At 25.8% G+C, this 24577-nt stretch overlaps 2 protein-coding genes across 2 annotated transcripts; both read left to right on the forward strand.

Moving 5' to 3' along the window:
- The first annotated feature begins 8535 nt into the window (after positions 1–8535).
- LOC126894785 (lipase 3-like) lies at positions 8536–13407 on the forward strand. The gene is made up of 8 exons (XM_050666042.1): positions 8536–8696; positions 8856–9045; positions 9350–9479; positions 9972–10227; positions 12191–12334; positions 12761–12845; positions 12953–13095; positions 13190–13407. The coding sequence occupies exons 1-8, from the start codon at positions 8619–8621 to the stop codon at positions 13355–13357; spliced, it is 1194 nt and encodes a 397-aa protein (XP_050521999.1). The 5' UTR covers positions 8536–8618; the 3' UTR covers positions 13358–13407.
- Positions 13408–20593: 7186 nt separating this feature from the next.
- LOC126908316 (uncharacterized) lies at positions 20594–22380 on the forward strand. The gene is made up of 3 exons (XM_050690285.1): positions 20594–20729; positions 21599–21840; positions 21922–22380. The coding sequence occupies exons 1-3, from the start codon at positions 20594–20596 to the stop codon at positions 22378–22380; spliced, it is 837 nt and encodes a 278-aa protein (XP_050546242.1).
- Positions 22381–24577: the final 2197 nt, after the last annotated feature.

The raw sequence follows: 24577 nt of genomic DNA on the forward strand, positions 1-24577 counted from the left end.
GAAATGTTGTTACTTTATTCTCTAAAAATGTTTATATGTATTAAACACTATTGAAAATTATTAAGCAAATATTTTTGCTCTACTGAAAAATTCTTATATTTTCAAAGGATTGGTAAACTGTATTTTCTTTAGAATATTATTTCTCGTGAGTATATACTTTCTTAGATATATATTCATTTATACGACAAATTGGAAAGAATCGGACCACAAAATTTATTAGTATTTGTAAATTCCATAACATATAGTGAATGATTGAAAATATATACAAATATTTTAAGGATAAATCATTAAGTAATACATATATTACTTTATGAAATACATGGAACACATAATACACAAATTTCTTAGCTGATATTTTATGTCACGTTTGTTTTGAGATTAAAAAGACTTTATTTGCACAACTAATAGATTGTAATATTAATTAATACTAGAATCTATATGAAATCGTAGTATTAATTAATTAATGTTACGTTCATTAAAATATATTTGTTTTTCATAAATTTTATACGGCTATTACACGGTAATCGGATCGTACAAATATTTTTAATAGGAATATTTTTAATTGTGAGGTATTTATGAAAACTTTACAGTCAACTATGTGCATATGCATAGAACAACTGAGGACAGCTTTAGATTCTAGTCATAGGGTTCTAGGAAAGGTGCCCAGAGTTGTTAAAAAATATATTTTAAAAACAATCTGTATAAAACATTAGTAAAACGTTAAAAATGTTTCATAAGACCAATGCAAATATTCAAAATATTTAGGTTTTTTTTTGTTTATCGTTATCAAACAAAGTTCTATTTAAACAATTAAATTTTATGGCCGAAATAATATAATACTTTAGGACAAAATAATATTTAATACGCAACCCCTATGATCGTAAGGTAATTACAGAACTATATTTATGGTCTGAAAAGTAAAACGTACGCTTGGTGTCCCGTGCTCTTTTGTAATTTTGGGCCCTACATAAAAAAACTGTGAGCAAAGAACGGTGATTTTATAGTATATTAATTAAGCTTGAAACACCGCGTTTATAATTTGGCCAAGCCTCCACGACTCACAACATCGAAATGTAATTTAACATAAATTAATAACTTAATAAGCAAAATGTTTATTTATAAAAAAATTATTATAATCTAATATAAATAATTTTAACAATGCTCTGTCAAAATAAGATATAATTTCTTTGACTCATATTTAAAATATGTCACAAAAATCGGTTTTTGAAATTTTTTATAATTTGTATAAAAGAAATAGCTGAAAATAATTACTTAACCTGTAATGTTCATATTTACGCATTTCAAAAGATTTTTAATTTCCTTAAGGCACCATTGATTTTTTTTTTCTTCCATAAAATTTTTAACGATGACAAATCAGTTTTTAAAATATGACCACAAATTTAATTTTTTTACTTTATTTTTTTGATGCTGCTAATGCACACATTTTCCAATAGGCTTTTGCCGTAACAAATTTATTATTCGGTGGTAAAAACTGTATCACGAATTAATATACAGACTAAATTAAACCTTTGTTTTTCGAAATTGAAAAATAAAACAAAAACCTTTATAAATGATTTTGATACAAAGTTTTAATATCTTGTCATTTTTAATGCATCTATGATTTTATAATTCTTTTTCAACACATAAAAATTACTTATTATAACGATAGAAACAGAATCCACAAGCTAACTTAACTTATCTTAAGTTGGCCACTAACTAACCTATAACTTATAACTTAATTTAAACTTTCGATAACTAACTTAATTTTACAAGTTAGAAAAAAACCACTAAATTACTATGAATGCGACAGGTAGATTGTCCCTTTTTGATCTATTTCTTTTTAAAATATAGTAAAAGAGTATTTAGTGCTCTATAGAGCACTAAAAATTATTAATAATTAAAAAATTATTCTATTTAAAACGTGTACATTATTTTAGAATATAGAAGAAAGTCATATTTATGCATGCAGTTTAAATCATGAAGCCATTCAAATTTTTGATCATGTCCATAATTGGACTTTTTGGTTTCACAAAATTAAAAAATAAACTATAGAAATGTTGATTTATGACTCAGGGTATTTGTAAACCCCTAATACCTCCTAATGTGTGTCTATGAATTGGTAATGGGCTTACCAACTTTATTATCCTATGGTTTATTTGTCATTTTCATTGCCCTCTTAAATCAATTCGAACCTTCACTATCATTTAACCAGCCTTACTACTCAACACTGCAAAATTTTCATTCTAAGAATATTAATTAGTTGATAATACTTTTATTAAATTAAAAGCAATAAATTTTAGAGCATTTATTTAAATAAGCTGTCTACAAGATCGATAATTTTTTACTACACACTAATTGGTATATAAAATTAAATAAAAATAGCTTTAACTATTGTCATTAAATTTCGTAGAATAAGCAAGTCTAATTTCAAATTAAATGTTTATTAGTTCCTGTATTATGCTATAAAATATAAGTTACGAAATAAATTTTAATTAGTATTGTTAAATACCAGCTTATTACTTTATAGTCTGGATTCTTAGTAATTTTTGTATTTTTAATACCAAGTCTTGATTATTTTTTTATTACATTTTTAAAGATTATTATTTCTACCATAAATATACAAAATTTTGCACAACTTTCCTTGCTACACACAGATTTACGTCAGTTGGCTGGTATCAAACAAAAATCTTCTGATTGACAACATAAAAAAAAAATATTAAATGCCACAATAAAATAAATATTTAGAAGTACTAAAATATTTGATCCGAATCAAGCATTTTTAAAATTGTTATAAATATTATTATAAAATTTAAATTTATTTGGAGATATTTCTACAAAATAAAAATTAAAGGATTTTTTTCAAGATTTAAGGTTGATTTCATTAACTAGATATTATTTATTTTCTTTTTATGTATTATTTGTCAATATTGGTCTAGTAGAAGCTAAGCAATCAATAAAAAGATAATAAATAAATGCACATTTTTGTAAAATTAATACCTCCTTACTTTACACCAAAGTTAAAAAATGTCTTACTTATATTTACTGGGTATCTAATTTTAAGCTTGTTTTAGAAGCTTTGTACCGGCAGATAAAAGTAATGGTTGCAACCCAATATTATTCTAGAAATTAGGGACGTTAGGTTAGAATATCACTGTAAGTCTATGCGTACATACTACATACATTATACAAATAAACTCATTCAGTACTGCGTAGACAGGTGCGAGCCATTTTTTTATATCAATTTAAATGATTTTACTTAAGAACATTACACCTACACACAATTTCATTGCATTGTTATTATATTAAAGTGAACTAGGGTAAGAGTCAAAACTTTAAATAATTAATTAAAATTTATAGTTATAAATCAATGGTTCAATATTATCAAATCTTAGACCATTTTTACATGTTTTTTTAGTCTTTACAAAAGCTTTGTGATAATATAATCACTATCTTTATTTTTATAAATGCATGATCACAAATCGTATCTAGTCGAAGACATTATCCTCAAAAATTAAAAAAAATTTTCCTCGTTCCCCGTAAATGGGGGAAACCTCCAAAAAAATTACAAATTTAAAAATGGCTAATTTTCGAAATGTTTTCAATTTTTTTTACTAAAAACTGCCGTAACTTTTTTAAAAAAAAACATATCAATATAATTTTTTTTTATACAGAGTGGCCAACCACTCACTGACAACTTAAATAACTTTTGATCCAGTTAATATTTTTAGCTGATTTTTTTTTTAAACATTAGTTAGACGTTAGGTCTATAGCTATATGTCAATAATTAATTTTTTTACATTATATTAAAAAAATTAATTATTTTTAAATTTTAAATAAAATGTAAAAAAAAAATCTAAGATAGCTATTTTGTAGAGTAGAATTTAAGAAAAATTTTAGTAAAAAAATATCTTATTAATATTCAGTAGTAAATATTCTGTAGCGTTTTGAAGTTTGTGAAAATTTGAATTTTCATGTATTATTTTACGGTATTAAACATTGAAATACGTATTGAGAAAAGGACAGAAGAAAACGCTATCTTTTCAATATACTTTTGAATGAGAGTGATAAGTAATAATTGCCTTATCTAATTTCTTATCATGGTATTAATGCCAAGTTTGTAATGTATACACATTATCATCTTATGTATACACAGTAATCATGAAAAGATAGCGTTTTCTTCTGTCCTTTTCTCAATACGTATTTCAATGTTTAATACCGTAAAATAATACATGAAAATTCAAATTTTCACAAACTTCAAAACGCTACAGAATATTTACTACTGAATATTAATAAGATATTTTTTTACTAAAATGTAAAAAAATTAATTATTGAGATATAGCTAAAGACCTAACGTATAACTATTATTTTTAAAAAAAATCAGCTAAAAATATTAACTGGATCAAAAGTTATTTAAGTTGTCAGTGAGTGGTGGGCCACCCTGTATAGATGCTTGATGTCCTTACTTATCATTTGGTATATTTTTTTTGTAAATTTGACCTTTTTTCTGCCCACAGGGGAGGATTTAAAATGACAACTTTTTCACAAAAAATTAACTTTTTCAACTTAACTTTTAAAAATGTACTGGAAGGTCTGACACTTTTATATATATATCTTAAATTAAAGCTAATGTAATGTACTTTAATTTGAAAAAAAAAAATTTGACCTCTGGACTTGTCTTCATGGTGAAAACGGCTACCGAATGCTATTTTTGTGTGAAAATTTTCGATTTTATAATTTACATTTTTTACTTTAAAGTGCTATAACTTTTTAAAAAATGTATGGATCAATACAATTTTTTCATGAGAAGTAGTATTTATATACATCTTTCATTGGATATACTTTTTTTTTAAATCAGACTATTTCCCTATATATGGGGGGGCTTAAAATATAAAAAATGCATATAGAATGTATAACTTTTTCAACTTAACTTTTGAAAATGTTCCGGAAGGTCTGACACTTTTATATATATCTTAAATTAAAGCTAATGTAATATACTTTAATTTGAAAAAAAAAAATTTGACCTCTGGACTTGTCTTCGTGGTGAAAGTTGACATCAAAGTTAATAAAAAATTACGATTTTTGTAAAATAATTTTTTTTTATATTTTTTACTTAATAATGGTCTAACTTTTTCAAAAATGAACATATCAATATAAATTTTTTTTATATAGATGCTTGATGTCTTTACTTATCATTTGGTATATTTTTTTTGTAAATCTGACACTTAACCTGCCCACAGGGGGGGATTTAAAATGACAACTTTTTCACAAAAAATTTACTTTTTCAACATAACTTTTGAAAATGTTCCGGAAGGTCTGACACTTTTATATATATCTTAAATTAAAGCTAATGTAATATACTTTAATTTGAAAAAAAAAAATTTGACCTCTGGACTTGTCTTCACGGCGAAAATGGCTACCGAATGCTATTTTCGTGTGAAAATTCTCGATTTTATTATTTATATTATATTTAACTTTATAATGCTATAACTTTTTGAAAAGTTTATGGATCCACACAATTTTTTTATGAGAAATAATATTTTTTAATAAACCCTTTTTTATTCGACATACTTTATCTTAATCGAGATATTAATAAGGAACCAGCAGATCATGTAGCTTTTGGAATAAAACATCAATTTTTTTAAAATTAAACACTATCTAAAGATTTGCATCGAAGCGTTTATTTTTGATAGTGATTTTAATCACTGTCAGATATCATTATACTTGATCCAACTATGCCACGTCACCACTGTGCCGCGACCCCCCTGTGCTGGTTTTTTTTTTTAAATTTAGGTTAATTTATTGTTATTCGTTATAATCGTTTTTTTTTTTATATTTTCCATATTTTTATTTAATTTTTAAATTTTGTTAAATAAATGAGATACAAAATACAATTTGTGGGTTTATATTCCTTATTATTTGTGAAAATTTTTTACTCTAAAAAGTTCCAATATTTAGAACTCTAGTTTTTTTTTTATTATTGACTTCGCTGTAAAATTTAAAAAAAAATCAGAACAATTACCTACAGCCCGAGGTGTCAGAATTCAGCAAAGCGTTCATATAAAGATAACTTTTAAAATTCTGCACTCATTAAACTTACTTTTTTAAGTTTATGTAATATAATATAAATACATTAATAATAAAAAGGAAAAATTATCCAAAAAACTTATTTATATAAATTATCAACTGATTTTTAGAGCTTAAAATATTTTTTGTTTTTGTAACATGGAAATCATTGGCACTCAGATTATAGTTGGAAATTATAAAAAGCCATGTAAATACAAAAATATTTTGAAACCATTGAAATGCATAAAATTAGGAAGAATAAGGAATGCAAAAACAAAAATATTTAGATGTTATATAAGTAAAAATATTTTTATACTAGTTATATTAAAAATTTTGTAAAATTGCTGACACACATATACAGAGCATTTATTTTATCATAAACCACTCGATTACTAGCAAAATAAATACAATGTCAAAAAAATAATTTTTAATTTCTTTAGTAACATATAATTCTTGATATCTCAGTTAATATTTACTTTTTAGAATCATATCCTAAAAGGGTGTCAACTTTTTTTTCTAAATGGTAACTTACATACTTAATTTTATTCTTAGATCAGTACTTCGTAAGCTTTTTTCATTTTTATACTTAAGTGAGAGAAAGATTACGGCCGAGAAATGAATAGTGATAAAAATAGCATCATTACTTTAAATTGTTAATAACTTCTAAATTACTGGTCTAAAAGTTGTTATCAACCAGTCATTTTCTTAATAAAATTATTTTCAATTTCATAACTAGTGTAAAATGTATGTTGACATAAAAAAAAATGTTGACACCCCTTTATGTTAAGAGGTATCATTCTAAAAATAATTATTTCCTTATAAATCAAGAATTATATGTAACTTAAAGAAATCAAAAATCAATTTTTAATATTTTGTTTATTTTGTGATTGATTAATACAGTGGTTTACGATAATCCGATCACCTTGTACAGAGTGTCTCAAATCTAATTTATAACTCTTATAACTTTCGATCTATTAATATTTCATTATAATTTTTTTAATTATATTTTTTTTTCAATGATTTAAAGCATATTTCTCTTTAATAAAATAATGCAACAACACAAATATTGCTATCATTTGTTATAAAAAAAAAAGTTATAAATGTTGCATTTATATATTTTGAATTTTTATTAAGACTTTTATTAATTCAATTTGTGCATTAGAGTAGGATTAGCCACTTTAGCGATTAGTGCTTTATTGAGTTTTTTAGGACATAAATACATACATATTTAACTATTTTTTTTATGCAAATTTTATGAAAAAACGATGTTCATTGTTACCAAATAATTGATATGTATTTTGAATCATAAATGTGATGAGAGATAAATATTTGATAATTTTATAAAATTTAATCATAAGTATTCGGCTAATTTCAGGTTTAAATTTTAGTAAATATTCGCTTTAATTTTAGACATTTGTTTTGAAATACTCACAAACTACATAATTGCCGTCTTCACAAGAAGCACTATGTTTATAGAACTTCATACTTTATAGCACAAAACTTTATAGGTTGATTTTGGCTTGGTAAACACAGAACAGAATAGTCTTATATATATAATAGTCTGTTATATCCTATGACTTATAAACGCTTAATTAGATATTAAGATTATTATTATTAGATAATAAGCGTAAGTAGACGTAATGTATTGGTTTTTCCAGGTTATAAGGGATTTTTATCGTATCATAAGTAAAAATAAAAAAACTAAAATATCTCCAGGAGCATCACTTGGAGAAGGAGCAACTTGGGAATTAGCTTGGGTCAAATTTTCAGTACATATCGTGAAAATGTTGTCATTTTAAATCCCTCCCAGTGGACAGGTAAAGGGTCAAATTTATAAAAAAAATATACCAAATGATAGATAATGATATCATGCATCTATACAAAGAAAAATTATATTGATATGTTCATTTTTGAAAAAGTTGTAGCAGTTTTTAGTAAAAAAAATTGATAAAATTTCGAAAATTAGCGTTTTTATAAATTTGTAATTTTTTTGGAGGTTTCCCCCATTTACGAAGAACGAGTGAAATTTTTTTTAATTTTTGAGAATAATGTCTTCGACTAGATACGATTTATGATCTTTTGACGTATCGCTGAAAGAAATCCGTTTGGTGAGAGCTGAGAAAAAGTGGTAAAAGACAAAAAAAAACACATCATAGTAAAACCAATACCTTCTCAGCTTCGAATCGAAGCTAAAATAAGTTTTAAAAAGGTCAAATGAGCTTTTCATACTCTCAAATTATGTTTACATAATCTTAATCTTCTAAATTTGGGAACTAAGTCCCTAATTGCACCTTGGCATAACATACTGTGCTCATGTTATAGAAACATAAATAATTTTATAAGAGTAGTCATTTATGTATTTTTAAGTAAGCCAATGACATTTCAAATTAAACGCCTATTTATTGGTTGATTTTGAATAATGCTATAAAAATGTAACTATTAATTAAATTTCAATCATTGTTATTCTTAAAATAAAAAATACTTAGTCACAATGTATTTATTTTCCTTCGATCTTTTGTAGTTCATTACATTTTTATTTAACAAACTCCTCTAAAATGTTTATACTTCATTATTTTTCATTGACTGTCTTAACTTTTTTAGCTGTACAAGATTTAGTATTGTCTTTAACTTCTGTAAGTTACAAGTTTTATATTAAATAGTGTTGTCCTTAATAATATAAAAAAATATTCAATTGACATTAGAGTACACATAATTAATTTTTTTTAACTGCATGCAATAAATAGGAAAGCAGACTTTTATAAATTTTTGGTAAAATATTTATTTATATTTAGTCGGATAAAATAATTTCCTATGGATATCCTCTCGAAATATACCAAACCAAAACAGAAGACGATGCTTTACTCGGAATGGAAAGAATACCTCACGGTAAACGATTTAATGGAACTATTGGAAGACCAGTAATTCTTATGTGTGGATTGCTATCTATCTCATTTCCTTATGTTATGACAAATGTTTCAATGGGTAACTTGACACAATCATCTTTACAATTAAATTTTTGTAGACATTTTTAGAAATGCCCAAAATATCTTATTGTTTAACTTATTGAATAATACAGGTTATATTTTTAATTTTGTCCTTGATAAATAACAATTTATTGCTGCTACTAAGTTCAGTAATCTAATAATATGTTTTAAATATTATTTAAAACTGATTTTTTTTATTTAATTGAAAAAAGAGTTTTTCAAAATGTACAACACTTATTATGACTGTTAATTTATTATTAAAACAATACTAAAAACTTATCTTTCAATTTTTTTTAATATAGCCTATAGTTTGGCTGATGCTGGATTCGATGTTTGGTTACTTAATCATAGAGCTATGGGTTTATCTAAGAATGTAATAGATCCAAAAACAGGGAAAAAGCGTAAACTATCTCAGATTAATTGGAACTACAGGTAATTGATACATGAACATATAACATAAAAAGAACTTATTATTCAAATTCGTCATCAAGCTATCTAACCAATGCTTAAGTTCAATAAAATTGTGTTTATAAAGTTTTTAGTACAATAACATAAGAAATTTTTCACATTTTAGTCTTTTTAAATTTAAGTGGGACATGATTTGTGTTTATTACATTTATGGTAGACTAAGTTAAAAGTAAAATTTCTATAAATAATTTTTACTTTCTAATTGCTATGTTTTGAAAAAATATATAATTAATAAAATAAATAATAATAATATAATGCTTCTTATGAAATTAAATGTCATTCTACGTTTTTTTATATAAATTTCTATATTTTTTTACTTCTGTTATATTCAATGTGATTTTAATCCTACTCTAATTCTTTTAATTCTTATGAGGATAAAATATTTAAAAAAAAATATTTATACTGTAGTCTATTATTAAATGTTATTACTAATTTAGTCATAAACTATCCTTTTAGTATCCATGAACTCGGCGTTTATGATTTTCCTGCAGTTGTTGATTTTGTCTTGAATCATACAAAATATTCCAAGGTAGACGTCGTGGATATTTCTTTAGGGACAGGTATATTGTTGATAGGTTTATCAGAAAGACCTGAGTACAATGCCAAAATTCGTAACAATATAATGATAGCACCAGCTGTAAGGAATGCACATACATTAGGTCTAAGACCTTTTCAACTCAGATATGCACAAATTGCTTTCCCTGTATTTATTGTAAGTTAAAATTTCCACTAAATTTTTATCCATATGTTGTAATTAAAATAATTAGTTAGAAATATTTTTCGTGAGAACTTATTTTATTTCAGGCCATTGGTTTTCACGTAGATAAAGTCTCAAAACAATCTTTAATTAAAGAGTAAAACTACTTTTTTAAATTAACATATTAAATAGAGTATATACCTCAGGGGAGTACATGGCTTCTATATACTAGCGTATAGCGTATAGCGAATCCAGGGCCTCGGCTTCACTGGCGGAAAATTTCAAAAAAGACAATGTACTTAAGTCATACCGCCTAAATGATAAATTTCTGATGGTGACAATAAAATCAAAGTCTAAAAACATTTACATTATACAAGTGTACTTTCCTACATCTAGAAGTAAGGATGAAGAAATTGAAGAGACACACGAACAGATTGAAAAACTCATGCAACTCAAACGTATTTATTATAGGCAATTTTAACGCCTCAATAGGCTATGAAAAAAGTAATTTCTCAGGAAAATATGAACTAGGGAAAAGAAACGAAAGAGGGGCAAGATTTTTATAGTCTTGTGAACAACAGAAACTAATATTAACAAATACATACTTTGAAGTCCCGTTAAGGAGAAGATACACAAAGAATGCTTTTTGGAAATAGAAGTAGGTATCAAATAGATTTCATATCCGTAAAAACTAAGTTCAGAAATGAAATTAAACCAAGCTATGTCTACCTAGGATATGACTTCGACCATAATCTGGTGATGGCAGATTGCAACATCAAATTTAAGAAAAGAACCAAAGTAACAATAAAGAATAAATGGTGCTTTGGAAAACTAAATGGCTAAAATATGACCAAAAAATTCAAAAAGAATTTAGATGAACTGTTTATAGGAGAAAAAAGCTGGTATAGTATAAAGATGGATATAATTAGAGTTGCAAATAAAAAATTGGTAAAAATAAAATAGAACCAAGAATGCCATGAATGATTGGAAAAATTCTTGAATTTATAGAAAGAAGGAACAAATTAAGGGACAGAAATTACAATTTATATAAACAGGTAAAAAACGTGACAATAATATGTAGTCTAGCAAAAGAATGTTGGCTAAATCAAAACATTCAAGTAAAAATAAATAGCCAACAAATACACTGTATTCGCTTTACAGATGACATTGTTATCTCAACAGAGTCAGAATATAATATGAATAATATGCTAAAAATTCTATCAAGTGCACTTAATAAATTTAAAATGAAAACAAATTTTATGAAAACCAAGACAATGTTTATAAGTAAAATACACTCAGACCAAATTCTCAACATACAAATAAACAATACACGATTACAATAAATCCGAGAATTATGCTACCTTGGAAGTATCATAGCCTCCAATAACAAATCAACGTCAAACATCAGAAGAAGAATATCATTGTCAAAGCAAGCATTATAAAACAAGAATCAGCTTCTCACCAATAAAAATCTGAGAATTGGCATACGTAAAAGATTCGTTTAAACATTTGTCTGGAGTGAGGTTTCATATGACAGTGAATATGGACAATTGACAAGAAAGACAGAAGCAAACTAGAAGTATCAGAGTTATGGACATGGAGAAAAAAGACAAAATGGATAAACAAGAAGAGAAATAAGCAAGTGCTAAATGGAGTAAGAGAAGAAAGACAGCTGATGAATGTAATCGATCAAGAAAAATAAAGTTAATCGGACACATCATCCGACACAATGACTTTATTATTAACATCTTCGAAGGAAATAAGAAACTAAAAGGAAACAATATTTTGAATATATCCTTGAACTCATGAACTGTGCATCATTTGTTTTACTGAAGAATTTGGCTGCAAACAGAGAAGAGTGGCTTCAATGACGAGGCATTGCCTTTAATAGATTATGATGAAAATTTAAAAAATATATTTTTGCTAAAAATGTTTAATATATTTGTTTAAATGAACATGCTTTATTAATTTTTTTCAGAGAGTCCTGAAGAGATTAAAATTCTTTGCCTTATCACTAAACCCAGACAATAATATACTAGGATATTTTTGTAGAAATATTTTTTACTATCATTGCTTGGCTATTATGATTTATTTTGATGGATTTCTTAATTCGATAGATCACGTAAGAAAACAGACACTTCAATCGAAAAGGGTCGTAACTACATACTTTTAATTTCCTTGGTCATTATTCTGATAGAATGTATTATTTTTATATTCCAATCTAACAAAAATATGTATTTTTACTAATTGACCTATAAAACAAAACAACAAATTATACAGAAAAAGATACGTCATTTAAAACTTTTAAGTACTCTCTTAAACAGTTTTCAAAATGTTAGTTACGATCCTTTCATTGGAGTTGGCAATTTAATCATATGACAAACTCAACATCGTTTTTAAATTTAACACGAATTATTCATTATAACCATCGATTAAATTTTGTAATTTTACATTATGTAATGCATTTTTTTATCAAAAATAATAATTATTTCACAAAAGTTTTAGAAATGTAACATGAGTTAAATTAATGAATTTTTTTTTTCATTAGAAAACTGTCGCAGATATATTTACTACTCATCCTCAACTTGCATCTTCGAAGTATTATATTCACGTGTTGCAACTTTTACAATCAGGTAATGAAAAATGTTTCTTTATATTAATAAATTATATCTATCTACGCATAACATATCAATTAATAACAATGTTTCATTACTATAATATTATTTGATACTGTTTATAGGTCGTTTTCAAAATTTTGATTATGGTCCAATTGAAAATATAAAACATTATAATTCTACTATTGTTCCTGAATATAATGTTACAAAAGTAACGGCACCTTCAATCATTATCTACTCAAAAGATGATCTCGTTGTATCACCTGCGGTAAATATTTTATTGATATATTGTGTAACTACCACAGACTACATATAAAACTTTAATCAACAGCTCTAGTTATAGTTTTGTAAACAATTTTCAGGATATAAAATGGTTGTTGAATAATATGCCCAATATTAAAGAAACATATTTTATTCAAAAAGTACCATTCAGTCATTTCACGTTCTTACTTGGTGAAAAAGCTCATACTGTTTTACATCCTTATATTGTTAAGAAATTATTGGAAGACGGCAAAAAAAATACATTATAAATATCTAATCCCCTGAAGTATTATAAAAATTAAAAATTATAATGATATAATTTTTCTCTTTTATTTACTAAACTAGCTAAGATGGTGAAGACCATGTCTTCGCGCTAGCTTTTGTAAAAGTTTAGGCGCAAATTTTGTATCGATTACGAAATTTATTAACAATGTTAAAGAGATATCTGAGGACGTCTGGAAGTAAGTTTTGAAGAAACCAGATCTGTAGTTTGTTTGGCTTTAGCTACTGAATCCTTTACCCAATGCTAAGGTATAACTAATTTTACTACTTTAAACGACCTAACTAAAAAAACTATTGACTATATAAAATACTAAATAGCTATATAAAATAAAGATGAAAATAAATATAAATATAAAACTTGCAATGTAATAGGTACACCTTTATTTTGTGTATTATATTAGTATATTTTATTCAAATTTTAATTTTGATTGAGCCGATTGCAAATTTCGACAGAGTGTATTATCTCTTTTTGATAAGATGTTGTAATTTTGTTGGCATGCTTCCAAGATATTCAGCTGTGTTTACTACTTTAAATTGGTTCAATAGCAGCGTATGTGTGTACACTCAACTTGTTCCGCTCTTCTCTTCTTGTCATAAATGTCACTATGCGCTGACCATCACATTACATGCACCTGTTGATAGGTATTAATTTACATTTTTCTTATTAATTATCGGCTGTAATTATTGTAAAATCGTTGACCGTCCGCACCATTTCAATTATTGTTTATTTAAATTATTATTTATTTTGATATAGCTTGTTACGAGAATTATTGATATTATTTTGAATGATAAATCATTTATGATAATGTGGTGACGTAGTGCATACTTTTCTGGGATTTTTTCAACGTCATGCAAGCTAATTCTAACTGTTTAATATCAGTCATTTACTTAGGACGTATACCCTTCGTACTTAAGCGATACTACTGTTATCGACGGACAGTGGGTTGCCGAAGTCGTTCGTCAAATTCTCTTATCATAAAAGTTGTAGATGTAATTTTTTTATTATTTATGTCAGATTTTTTTTCAATTTCTTTGTTCTCTTTAATTTTTAGACAAGGTTTCTTGATCATTCAGTTTTTTACTGATATTAATTTAATTTTTTTTTTTATTTTATTAAGTCCCTGTAAATACTTTTAAGCATAAACTATTTTTCTTGCGTATTCCATTTTCAATGTACTTCTGATCCTTCAAAAATCATCTTACCCTATTTTATATAGTATGGGCAAAGGCCATTAATAAAGTCATCCCAACTTATCTTGGTTATGTGACTGTCAACGACTTAATGAACATCAGATACATCTTTAATTAATTTAAGTTTAAAAATATTTTTACAATCAATATTTTATTAGACATGGTCAATAATAAAACATTTTCTTTCTTGTTTCATAGCTTAACTTAAATACAAAATACAAAAGCTGAACAACATAATCCTTAATCAATTAACTCGTATAAACAAAAAATATCAGTAAACAAGAAAATACTAGTTTTTTTTAGGATTAATTGGATTATACACCCATAAAAATTAACAAATAATGATGATACATGAAATCTAATTTAACGATTTTTCTTTCAGTGTCAAAAACTATAAAGGAATGTTGTCATATTTATTTTTAAATATATTTACTATTAGAATTAAAGATAATTTTTATAAAAATATTGTGATATTATCAAAATTTTAAGCTTTTCACATTTTTTCACTTTTAACAACGATTATTTTAGTATGCTAGAAACATAAAAGTTATATTTTTAAAATCCTTGTAAAATTGTCTATCAGTCATAAAATATTTATAATTATAGGTTTAAGTCAAAAAAAATTTGTAGGATAAAGTTCAGCTTCATTTTTTATAAAATGACCGTCAATATCAACTTAAATCCATGTGTAAACTTAAGATATAATTACTTTATTTCTGCTAATTAGCAATTATCTCAAAAGCTAGAATCAATCTAAAAATTATAAGACCATATTCGGAATAAGCGACGAAGTTTTATTCTGAATTTATTATTATATTGTTTGGTGTAATAAAGTGTTGTGCAGTGTAATTTACATATTGTACAATATTAATCTAGTTGTCTTCTATTTTAATAAGAGTAATTTGTTTGCAACCATCTATTTTATAATGTACTATTACTGCTGCTGAGCTAAAAAAAATCTTTAATATTAAAATATTAACGATGATAACTGTCATAGAAAAAATAACATACGTAAAACCATGACGATAACTTCTGTCTACAAATGATTGTATAATTATAAGTTTATCATTCATTTCAATTTATATAAATATAGAAATTATTTGCAAATAATATTATTCACGATTTATATATGTTCAATTACCAAAATAAATAAAGTGCAGTCTAGATACAGTGAAGTGGAGTTGATGCATTTTTTTAATTAATATTAATTGGTATCCCCACCTATATTTTAGCTTCGTCGCGGCCCTTTAGGTACTCACTAAAAAAATATATTCTTACTTAAAGAAAATAAGTTAGAAAATCAAACATAAAATGTATATTTTATTATATGTAATATATTAAATTAGTCATTATAAAAATCATTATATTGACTTAACTACCAAAAACAAATCTTTTTTTAACCAAAACTAGTATAATAAAAATATAACAACATAAAACTATAATTTACAAATATTCAATACTCTATACAAATGGTTCGAATCAGGCTATAATTTAAAGAATAGTTCAGTATTATTTGTGCAAAATCAATGCAAAATGTTGGCAACATTTTTAGCGTAGTTGTACATTTTTTACATTTGAAAATTACTAAAATTATAATTAAATACAAGTTACAAAATTACTTCTTGAAAATATTAGTAATTTAATTAACTTTTTATCTATAATATTATCATAATGGTGTGTTAAAATTCTGAACACAAGAAAAAACAATGTAATTATTTATAGGTAGGTTAATCAGTGACATCGCCAGAAATCTTTTCGTGGAAAGGGTTGAAGAAATGATTATTATAATGATTTCTTTTGCTTTATCTGAAAGTACAAATTTTAGTAAATAATTCGGCCATTGCATCAAAAACCCCACAATATAGGTTATTAAAATATCATTTTATTTTAGATATTTCCTCAAGTAGTAATTCAAAAATTTTAAAAGACAAGTTATCGATATTTTGTATCTATAAATAATATTTTGACAAATTAACTATATTGTGGATGTTAGAGTTTTATTATAATTTAATGTATACTAATATGAAAATTAAAATAGTTAACAATTTTAGGTATTTCTAACGTTTATTGGATGCTTTATGAATTAATTAATATATAGTGTTCAGTACGTAAAGAAACGAGTTTCTGTTGTTCTCATTGTTTATATAATTTGACCTTTTCCCTTACTTACCGAACAACTTGTTTAAGCCATAAAAAGCCTAAAATAATTTATGTAGAATAAAATAGCCAAATGATAAAATCAAGGAGGTGTAGAGACAAAATGTTAACTAGTTTAAAATTTAAATAAACTTGGCCTATACAAATACAAAATTTATTGAAATAAAAATATTTAATAAATATTCTAAAAAGAGTATGTAATAATAAATGAACAAAAATTTTTATTATAAAATAAAAAAAAGCCAGTNTATCCCCACCTATATTTTAGCTTCGTCGCGGCCCTTTAGGTACTCACTAAAAAAATATATTCTTACTTAAAGAAAATAAGTTAGAAAATCAAACATAAAATGTATATTTTATTATATGTAATATATTAAATTAGTCATTATAAAAATCATTATATTGACTTAACTACCAAAAACAAATCTTTTTTTAACCAAAACTAGTATAATAAAAATATAACAACATAAAACTATAATTTACAAATATTCAATACTCTATACAAATGGTTCGAATCAGGCTATAATTTAAAGAATAGTTCAGTATTATTTGTGCAAAATCAATGCAAAATGTTGGCAACATTTTTAGCGTAGTTGTACATTTTTTACATTTGAAAATTACTAAAATTATAATTAAATACAAGTTACAAAATTACTTCTTGAAAATATTAGTAATTTAATTAACTTTTTATCTATAATATTATCATAATGGTGTGTTAAAATTCTGAACACAAGAAAAAACAATGTAATTATTTATAGGTAGGTTAATCAGTGACATCGCCAGAAATCTTTTCGTGGAAAGGGTTGAAGAAATGNTTACATTTGAAAATTACTAAAATTATAATTAAATACAAGTTACAAAATTACTTCTTGAAAATATTAGTATTTTAATAAACTTTTTATCTATAATATTATCATAATGGTGTGTTAAAATTCTGAACACAAGAAAAAACAATGTAATTATTTATAGGTAGGTTAATCAGTGACATCGCCAGAAATCTTTTCGTGGAAAGGGTTGAAGAAATGATTATTATAATGATTTCTTTTGCTTTATCTGAAAGTACAAATTTTAGTAAATAATTCGGCCATTGCATCAAAAACCCCACAATATAGGTTATTAAAATATCATTTTATTTTAGATATTTCCTCAAGTAGTAATTCAAAAATTTTAAAAGACAAGTTATCGATATTTTGTATCTATAAATAATATTTTGACAAATTAACTATATTGTGGATGTTAGAGTTTTATTATAATTTAATGTATACTAATATGAAAATTAAAATAGTTAACAATTTTAGGTATTTCTAACGTTTATTGGATGCTTTATGAATTAATTAATATATAGTGTTCAGTACGTAAAGAAACGAGTTTCTGTTGTTCTCATTGTTTATATAATTTGACCTTTTCCCTTACTTACCGAACAACTTGTTTAAGCCATAAAAAGCCTAAAATAATTTATGTAGAATAAAATAGCCAAATGATAAAATCAAGGAGGTGTAGAGACAAAATGTTAACTAGTTTAAAATTTAAATAAACTTGGCCTATACAAATACAAAATTTATTGAAATAAAAATATTTAATAAATATTCTAAAAAGAGTATGTAATAATAAATGAACAAAAATTTTTATTATAAAATAAAAAAAAGCCAGTACAGGGGGGTCGCAGCACAGTGGTGACGTGGCATAGTTGGATCAAGTATAATGATATCTGACAGTGATTTAAATCACTATCAAAAAAAACGCTTCGATGCAAGTCTTTAGATAGTGTTTAATTTTAAAAAATTGGTGAATTATTCCAAAAGCTACATGATCTGCTAGTTCCTTATTAATACCCTGATTAAGATAAAGTATGTCGAATGAAAAAGGGATTATTAAAAAATATTATTTCTTATAAAAAAATTGTGTTGATTCATACACTTTTCAATAAGTTATAGCATTATAAAGTTAAAAATGTAAAAAATAAAATTGAGAATTTTCACACAAAAATAGCATTTGGTAGCCATTTTCACCGTGAAGACCAAATAAAGTCCAAAATTTTTTTTTTTCATAATAAAGTATATTACATTAGCTTTAATTTAAGATATATATAAAAGTGTCAGTATTTCCGGAACACTTTCAAACGTTAAGATGAAAAAGTAAATTTTTTGTAAAAAAGTTGTACTTTTGAATCCCCCCCCCCCGTAGGCAAGTAAAGGGTCATATTTATAAAAAAAATATACCAAATGAAAGGTAAAAACATTATACATCCATAAAAAAAAGAATTATATTGATCCATACATCTTTCAAAAAGTTATAGCATTATAAAGTTAAAAATATGAAAAAGAATTTTTGTACAAAAATCGTAATTTTTTTATTAACTTTGATGTCTGTTTTCACCATGAAGATAAAATAAAGTCAGAAATTTTTTTTTTTCCATAATAAAGTATATTACATAAGCTTTAATTTAAGGTATATATAAAAGTGTCAGTATTTCCAGTACATTTTTAAAAGTTAAGTTGAAAAAGTTAATTTTTTGTGATAAAGTTGTTATTTTAAATCCCCCGCTGTGGGCAGGTCTTGGGTCAAATTTATAAAAAAAATATGCCAAATTATAGGTAAAAACATCAAGCATCTATAAAAAAAAATTATATTGATATGTTCATTTTTGAAAAAGTTACGACAGTTTTAAGTAAAAAAAATTGAAAAAATTTCAAAAATTGGCGATTTTTAAATTTGTAATTTTTTTGGAGGTATCCCCCATTTACGGAGAACGAGGGAAATTTTTTCAATTTTTGAGGGTAATGTCTTCGACTAAAAAAAAAAAAACACATCATAGTAAATAAAAATTTCTAAATACATGACTGTTAAATTTTATTTACAAAGTGCTGATGCTGTAACTCAAATTCTTTTGTAAAGTTAATTTAACAAATAAGAAAATATGCTATCAGAACCGACTTTAACTATTTTAAAGCTCAGTTTTTATATATAAGGGTGAACGAAATCTGGTAAGACACTTATTTTCTCAGAAACTATTGAGAATTTAAAATTTTTGTAAAAAGAAAAATTATTAAGTTTATAAAACTCTACAATAATATGAAGTTAAATAAATTTTTTTTTATCCCTTCAGGGATAAAAATATTTATTTATAATTTTTTTAAATAGGAACCACTATTTTTGATTTGATAATATGATAGAAAAAAAAAAATTACAAACAATTTTGTTCTTATAATTTTTTTATCCGACACAACCGTTTACGTTTTATAATTGTTTAAAGATTTTGACTTCCAGAAAAAATATTGTCATTTATAACGTTTCATAATAACGGTAGCGGTGCAAATAAAAATAATGACTTCTGTATTTAATACAGTAAAATGACAATAGAAATTTGGCCTAAAATCCCTTAACTTAAACAAGCTGTAACGTACGAACGGTTAATCGGATAAAAAAAATTATAAGAACAAAATTGTAATTTTTTTTTCTATCATATTATAAAGTTAAAAATAAGGGTTCTCATTTAAGAAAATTATAAATGAGGGTTTTTATCCTTGAAGGGACGAAAAAAATAAGGGTTTGACTACATATTATTGTAGAGTTTTTTAAACTTGATATTTTTTCTCTATAATAAAGTTTAAAATTCTCAATATTTTTTGAGAAAATAAGTGTTTTACCAGATTTCGATCACTCTGTATATGGTATCAATTAAAAAAATAATAATTCTTTTTTTCCTTTAAATTCTTATAAAAACAAAGACTTTAACTCATGATATTATCATGACTCCAAATTGTAGTTACCATTGCTGGTATCAATTGTATGGAAAGCCGGCCCTAATACACATACGAGGTCTGTTCACAAAATAACGGTTATATTTGTTTTTTAATTTATTTTTTGTCTACATTATGTTGTCGCCTTCAGAAATGTCCCCATTAGATATTATATGTGCCAACGTTTCTTCCAATCCTCGAAACACTTCTCAAACTCTTTGGGATAGCCTTCAGCTTATTCAGCGATACGCTTTTAATGTCATTTATGCTTGTAAAACGACGGCCCTTTAAGGTTCTCTTTATTTTGAGAAACAGAAAAAAGGTCACACGGAGGCTTGTCGGGCGAATATGGAGGCTGAGGCAACGTTACAGTGTTGTTTTTGACCAAAAACTAACAAGCAATGAAGTGTGAGCAGGTGCACTATCGTGGTGCAAAAGCCATGAATTGTTTCCCACAAATATGGGCGTTTTTTTCGGATTGCTTCTCGTCAAACGGCGTTGAACTTGTAAGTAGTATTCCTGATTGACCGTTTGACCTTGTGGCAAGAATTCATGATGCACTAAGCCAATAAAATCGAAGAATACAGTAGGCATAACCTTCACGTTCGATCGCTCTTGTCGAGCCTTTTCATCTGTTATAACACGTTTCAGTAATTCTGCATCGTCGTTGATTTCTTTATGTGACTCTTGAGTAGGCCCGGTCGCAAGGGGGGGGTTTTGGGGGTTCAAACCCCCCCATTGACGAAAAAATATATATCATGTTTTTCATTTTTAATTGATTATATTAGATATTTGATTATCTTATTTGTTATAAAAATTGCAGAGGACTGTTAGCATTGCATATTCTTTTTGGTTTACACGTTTTAATTAATTATTTATTTTATTAATAAACCGTTAAAAAATGTATTTATAAGAGCTTATTTCAGGATTTTTAAGTGCATAAGTGCACGCATAATCAGTTTTTTTAGGGGACAGAAGTCTTGTGCTCTAGTTATAAAATAATAATGCATAACATAATAGCACACCACTATTATTGTGTTACTCTCGTGTTTGGTGTTTATCGGTTTCCGTTTCCTTTTCAATTACTATCAGCAATAAAAACATTAGAATTTCAAATTTCAATTCACGTTTTAAATTCAGTACATGCATTGTCTTTATCATTGAGTAGAGTTTTACAAGCGGAAAATCAAGATTTAGTCGAGGCCGTGAAGTTGGCAGATGCAGCAAAACACGAACTTGAGGAAAGAAGACAATATTCTACAGATAACTTCAACACAATTTTTGTAACTGTAGAAGATATTTGCAATAAGTACAATATACCTGTGAATAAACCTAGACTTGCCTCACGTCAAATTAACCGTTCTAACATTATAACCGACTCTGTAAAAGATTATTACAAAATTATTATTTACATACCATACCTTGATTTATTTATTACTCATCTTCAAGATCGCTTCCTCAAGCATCGTAATATTTTGTCAAACTTCTCATGTCTTTTTCCTATTGAAACAAAATCTTTAGACAAAGATTCATGTAAAAAGTTATTTGAAACTTATTGTTCAATTTTACACGACGATTCCCCAGAAATTTGGATAAATGAGATAGAAATTTGGCGACGACGACAAGCTGGTAAAAATATTCGAAACGCCCTCGATGCCCTCGATATTTGTAATTCAGATTCGTTTCCAAATGTTCATAAAATGTTATGTGTAATGTCAGTTTTGCCGGTGACTACAGTGACTAATGAAAGGTCATTTTCAACATTACGTCGGCTTAAAACCTATTTAAGGTCATCTATGGGTGAAGATCGTTTAAACGGACTAGCTTCGTTGGATATCCATCGTGACATAAACGTGGATATCAACGAAGTATTAAACGAATTCTTTTCTACTCATCGTAGATTAAATTTATTAAAAAAATAATTTTTAATTTTATAGTTTTATCATGATTTATTTATATTATAAATATATAGTATATAATATTAGGTAGTTATTGATTTATCTATTAAATATAAATCTTTTTTAAAAGACCCCCCCCCATTGTCAAATCCTGCGCACGGACCTGCTCTTGAGTAACTTATATTCGCCGCTGTTTTCGTTAAAAATTCAACAATTTTGGAATGAATTTTGCTGCTACACATTTCATATCCAAAAAATTCAAAAAAATTTCATAGCATGATCCAATTGATATTACAACATCAACAGTGACTTTTCTGATTGTATTGGGCAATCGTACATAACCATTTCTTTCACTTTCCACGTTTTCATCAGTTGTTGATGGGTTGGGACGTCCGGGACATTCGTCATCTTCAACGTCTTCACGGGCATTTTGGAAACGTTTATACCACTTGTAAACCCTTGTTTTACTCATGGCAGACCAGGCACGTAGCCAGAAAATGTTTATTGGAGGTGCCAACAATTTTGGGCCTTTGTATCATTTTCCATAATTTGTTTCCCATGAAAAGCTTGTGAGGGGGGGCTCCCTCCACTCATCCTTAGACAGTATCTCATACTATGAATCTTACAAGTTCAAAATTTTACCATTGGTTGGTTAAAAACAAATTGTTTTCATATAAAGTATACTAATTATTACAGTATTATAAAAAATGGATAATACCTATAATTAAAAAAAAAAAAAAATACTTTCATCTTCACTATCGGGANTTGGTAGTTTGTTATCATTTGTTGGACCAGAGTTTAAAAAAATTTACCTACACCACGTTTGGAGTAACTGCTATTCCATTTATTATTACGTCTAGAACGTTATTTTTTAAAATAACGTTTACTATGATTATAAAAATGTAAATACAGCCATAATAATAACTGTATTATCCAATAGTAATCACAAATTAATAATAATTTCAATGTATATAAGGCCTAGCACGTTTTTGATAATTCATAAAAATAATAGAATTTTAAATTTGAGGGGGCCAGCCCTGGGTCACATTAAATATAAGGGGGGCTAGGCCCACTCATGTCTACGTGCTTGTGGCAGACTCACCATAGGCCTTGTTAACACATCACACATTTTGCTACACTTTATTTCATTTTTTTAACTCCCACTGACAGAGTAAAAACTGAATCCGGTTGAAAATTTTGTCATACTTCTGACACATTTGTACTAAAATTATAAAAATTTTGTTTAATAATCACTTTCCAAACCCGCGAAATTTACAAATTCCCGTTATTTTTTTAAGACATCTCGTATAATACACTATAGTTGTTTATTTATTCTAGTATGATGCATCACATCAAATTCAAATTTACTTGTAAATTAAAAATAAATATTATATCACGCCTTTGCATAATGAATTTGGTGCTTAAATAAAAGAAAAACAATAAAAACATATCTCTGCTTGTTGTCAAGGATATTAATGTAATCATAGAGTTACAGTTAGTACCAAAAATTACAATCATAAATAATTATTAACTGTACGCTATGTAATTTTATGATTAGAAACGATACCGCTTAATAAAATAATGTGAATAAAAATAGTAATTAATATTTTTAATTAATATTTTTCCCGTGAAATTACAATGTTTTAATCGGCAATTTAATGATTTGTACTAATAAAGATATTTGAACGCAAGAGTAGCTAATATCTCAATAAAAGTTAAAAAAAAACAGTAATATCTTAAAATGGGATAACTTTAATCATTTTTTACTGTTTTTTCATGTTATTTATTTTGTATCCTACTAGATTATTTTTTTAACGTTTGGATCAAATATATCTTACTTCATGTATTATATATAATAGCTGAAAATTTTATCTAATGATCAATATTACCAATTTATTTATTTTAACAACTATTTAATTAATTTTTCAACTTTACCATGCTAAATATCATTCGTAAACTTAAATAAACTTAATTAACAAAAAATCTTTTTTTTCCTCATAAATTTTTACATAAAATAGTTGATTGATAATATAAAACTAAATATAGTAATTATTTACTAGACTATCAAGGATATGTTTTAACACTACTATCCTTAAACAAAGACATGAGGTATTTTCACATTAAAGTCACTAGGGTACCTTTGTAGAAATTAAAAGTTACACTAATTGTAGTATTAAAGTTACCCCATAGCAATAATACATGTGCACTATTTAGACCATAA

Source organism: Daktulosphaira vitifoliae, unplaced genomic scaffold, assembly GCF_025091365.1.
Source record: "Daktulosphaira vitifoliae isolate Bord-2020 unplaced genomic scaffold, ASM2509136v1 Scaffold_1, whole genome shotgun sequence".
NCBI lineage: Eukaryota > Metazoa > Arthropoda > Insecta > Hemiptera > Phylloxeridae > Daktulosphaira > Daktulosphaira vitifoliae.

Excerpts from the sequence above, each read along its gene's own strand:
- LOC126894785 (XM_050666042.1), top strand. The coding sequence starts at position 8,619 with ATGTTTATACTTCATTATTTTTCATTGACTGTCTTAACTTTTTTAGCT. Across the intron at positions 9,480-9,971 it reads CAGATTAATTGGAACTACAG|TATCCATGAACTCGGCGTTT; the intron begins GTAATTGATACA and ends CTATCCTTTTAG. Across the intron at positions 13,096-13,189 it reads ATCTCGTTGTATCACCTGCG|GATATAAAATGGTTGTTGAA; the intron begins GTAAATATTTTA and ends AACAATTTTCAG.
- LOC126908316 (XM_050690285.1), top strand. The coding sequence starts at position 20,594 with ATGTTGTCGCCTTCAGAAATGTCCCCATTAGATATTATATGTGCCAAC. Across the intron at positions 20,730-21,598 it reads TTTTAATGTCATTTATGCTT|TACATGCATTGTCTTTATCA; the intron begins GTAAAACGACGG and ends TTTTAAATTCAG. Across the intron at positions 21,841-21,921 it reads CTAACATTATAACCGACTCT|CATCGTAATATTTTGTCAAA; the intron begins GTAAAAGATTAT and ends CGCTTCCTCAAG.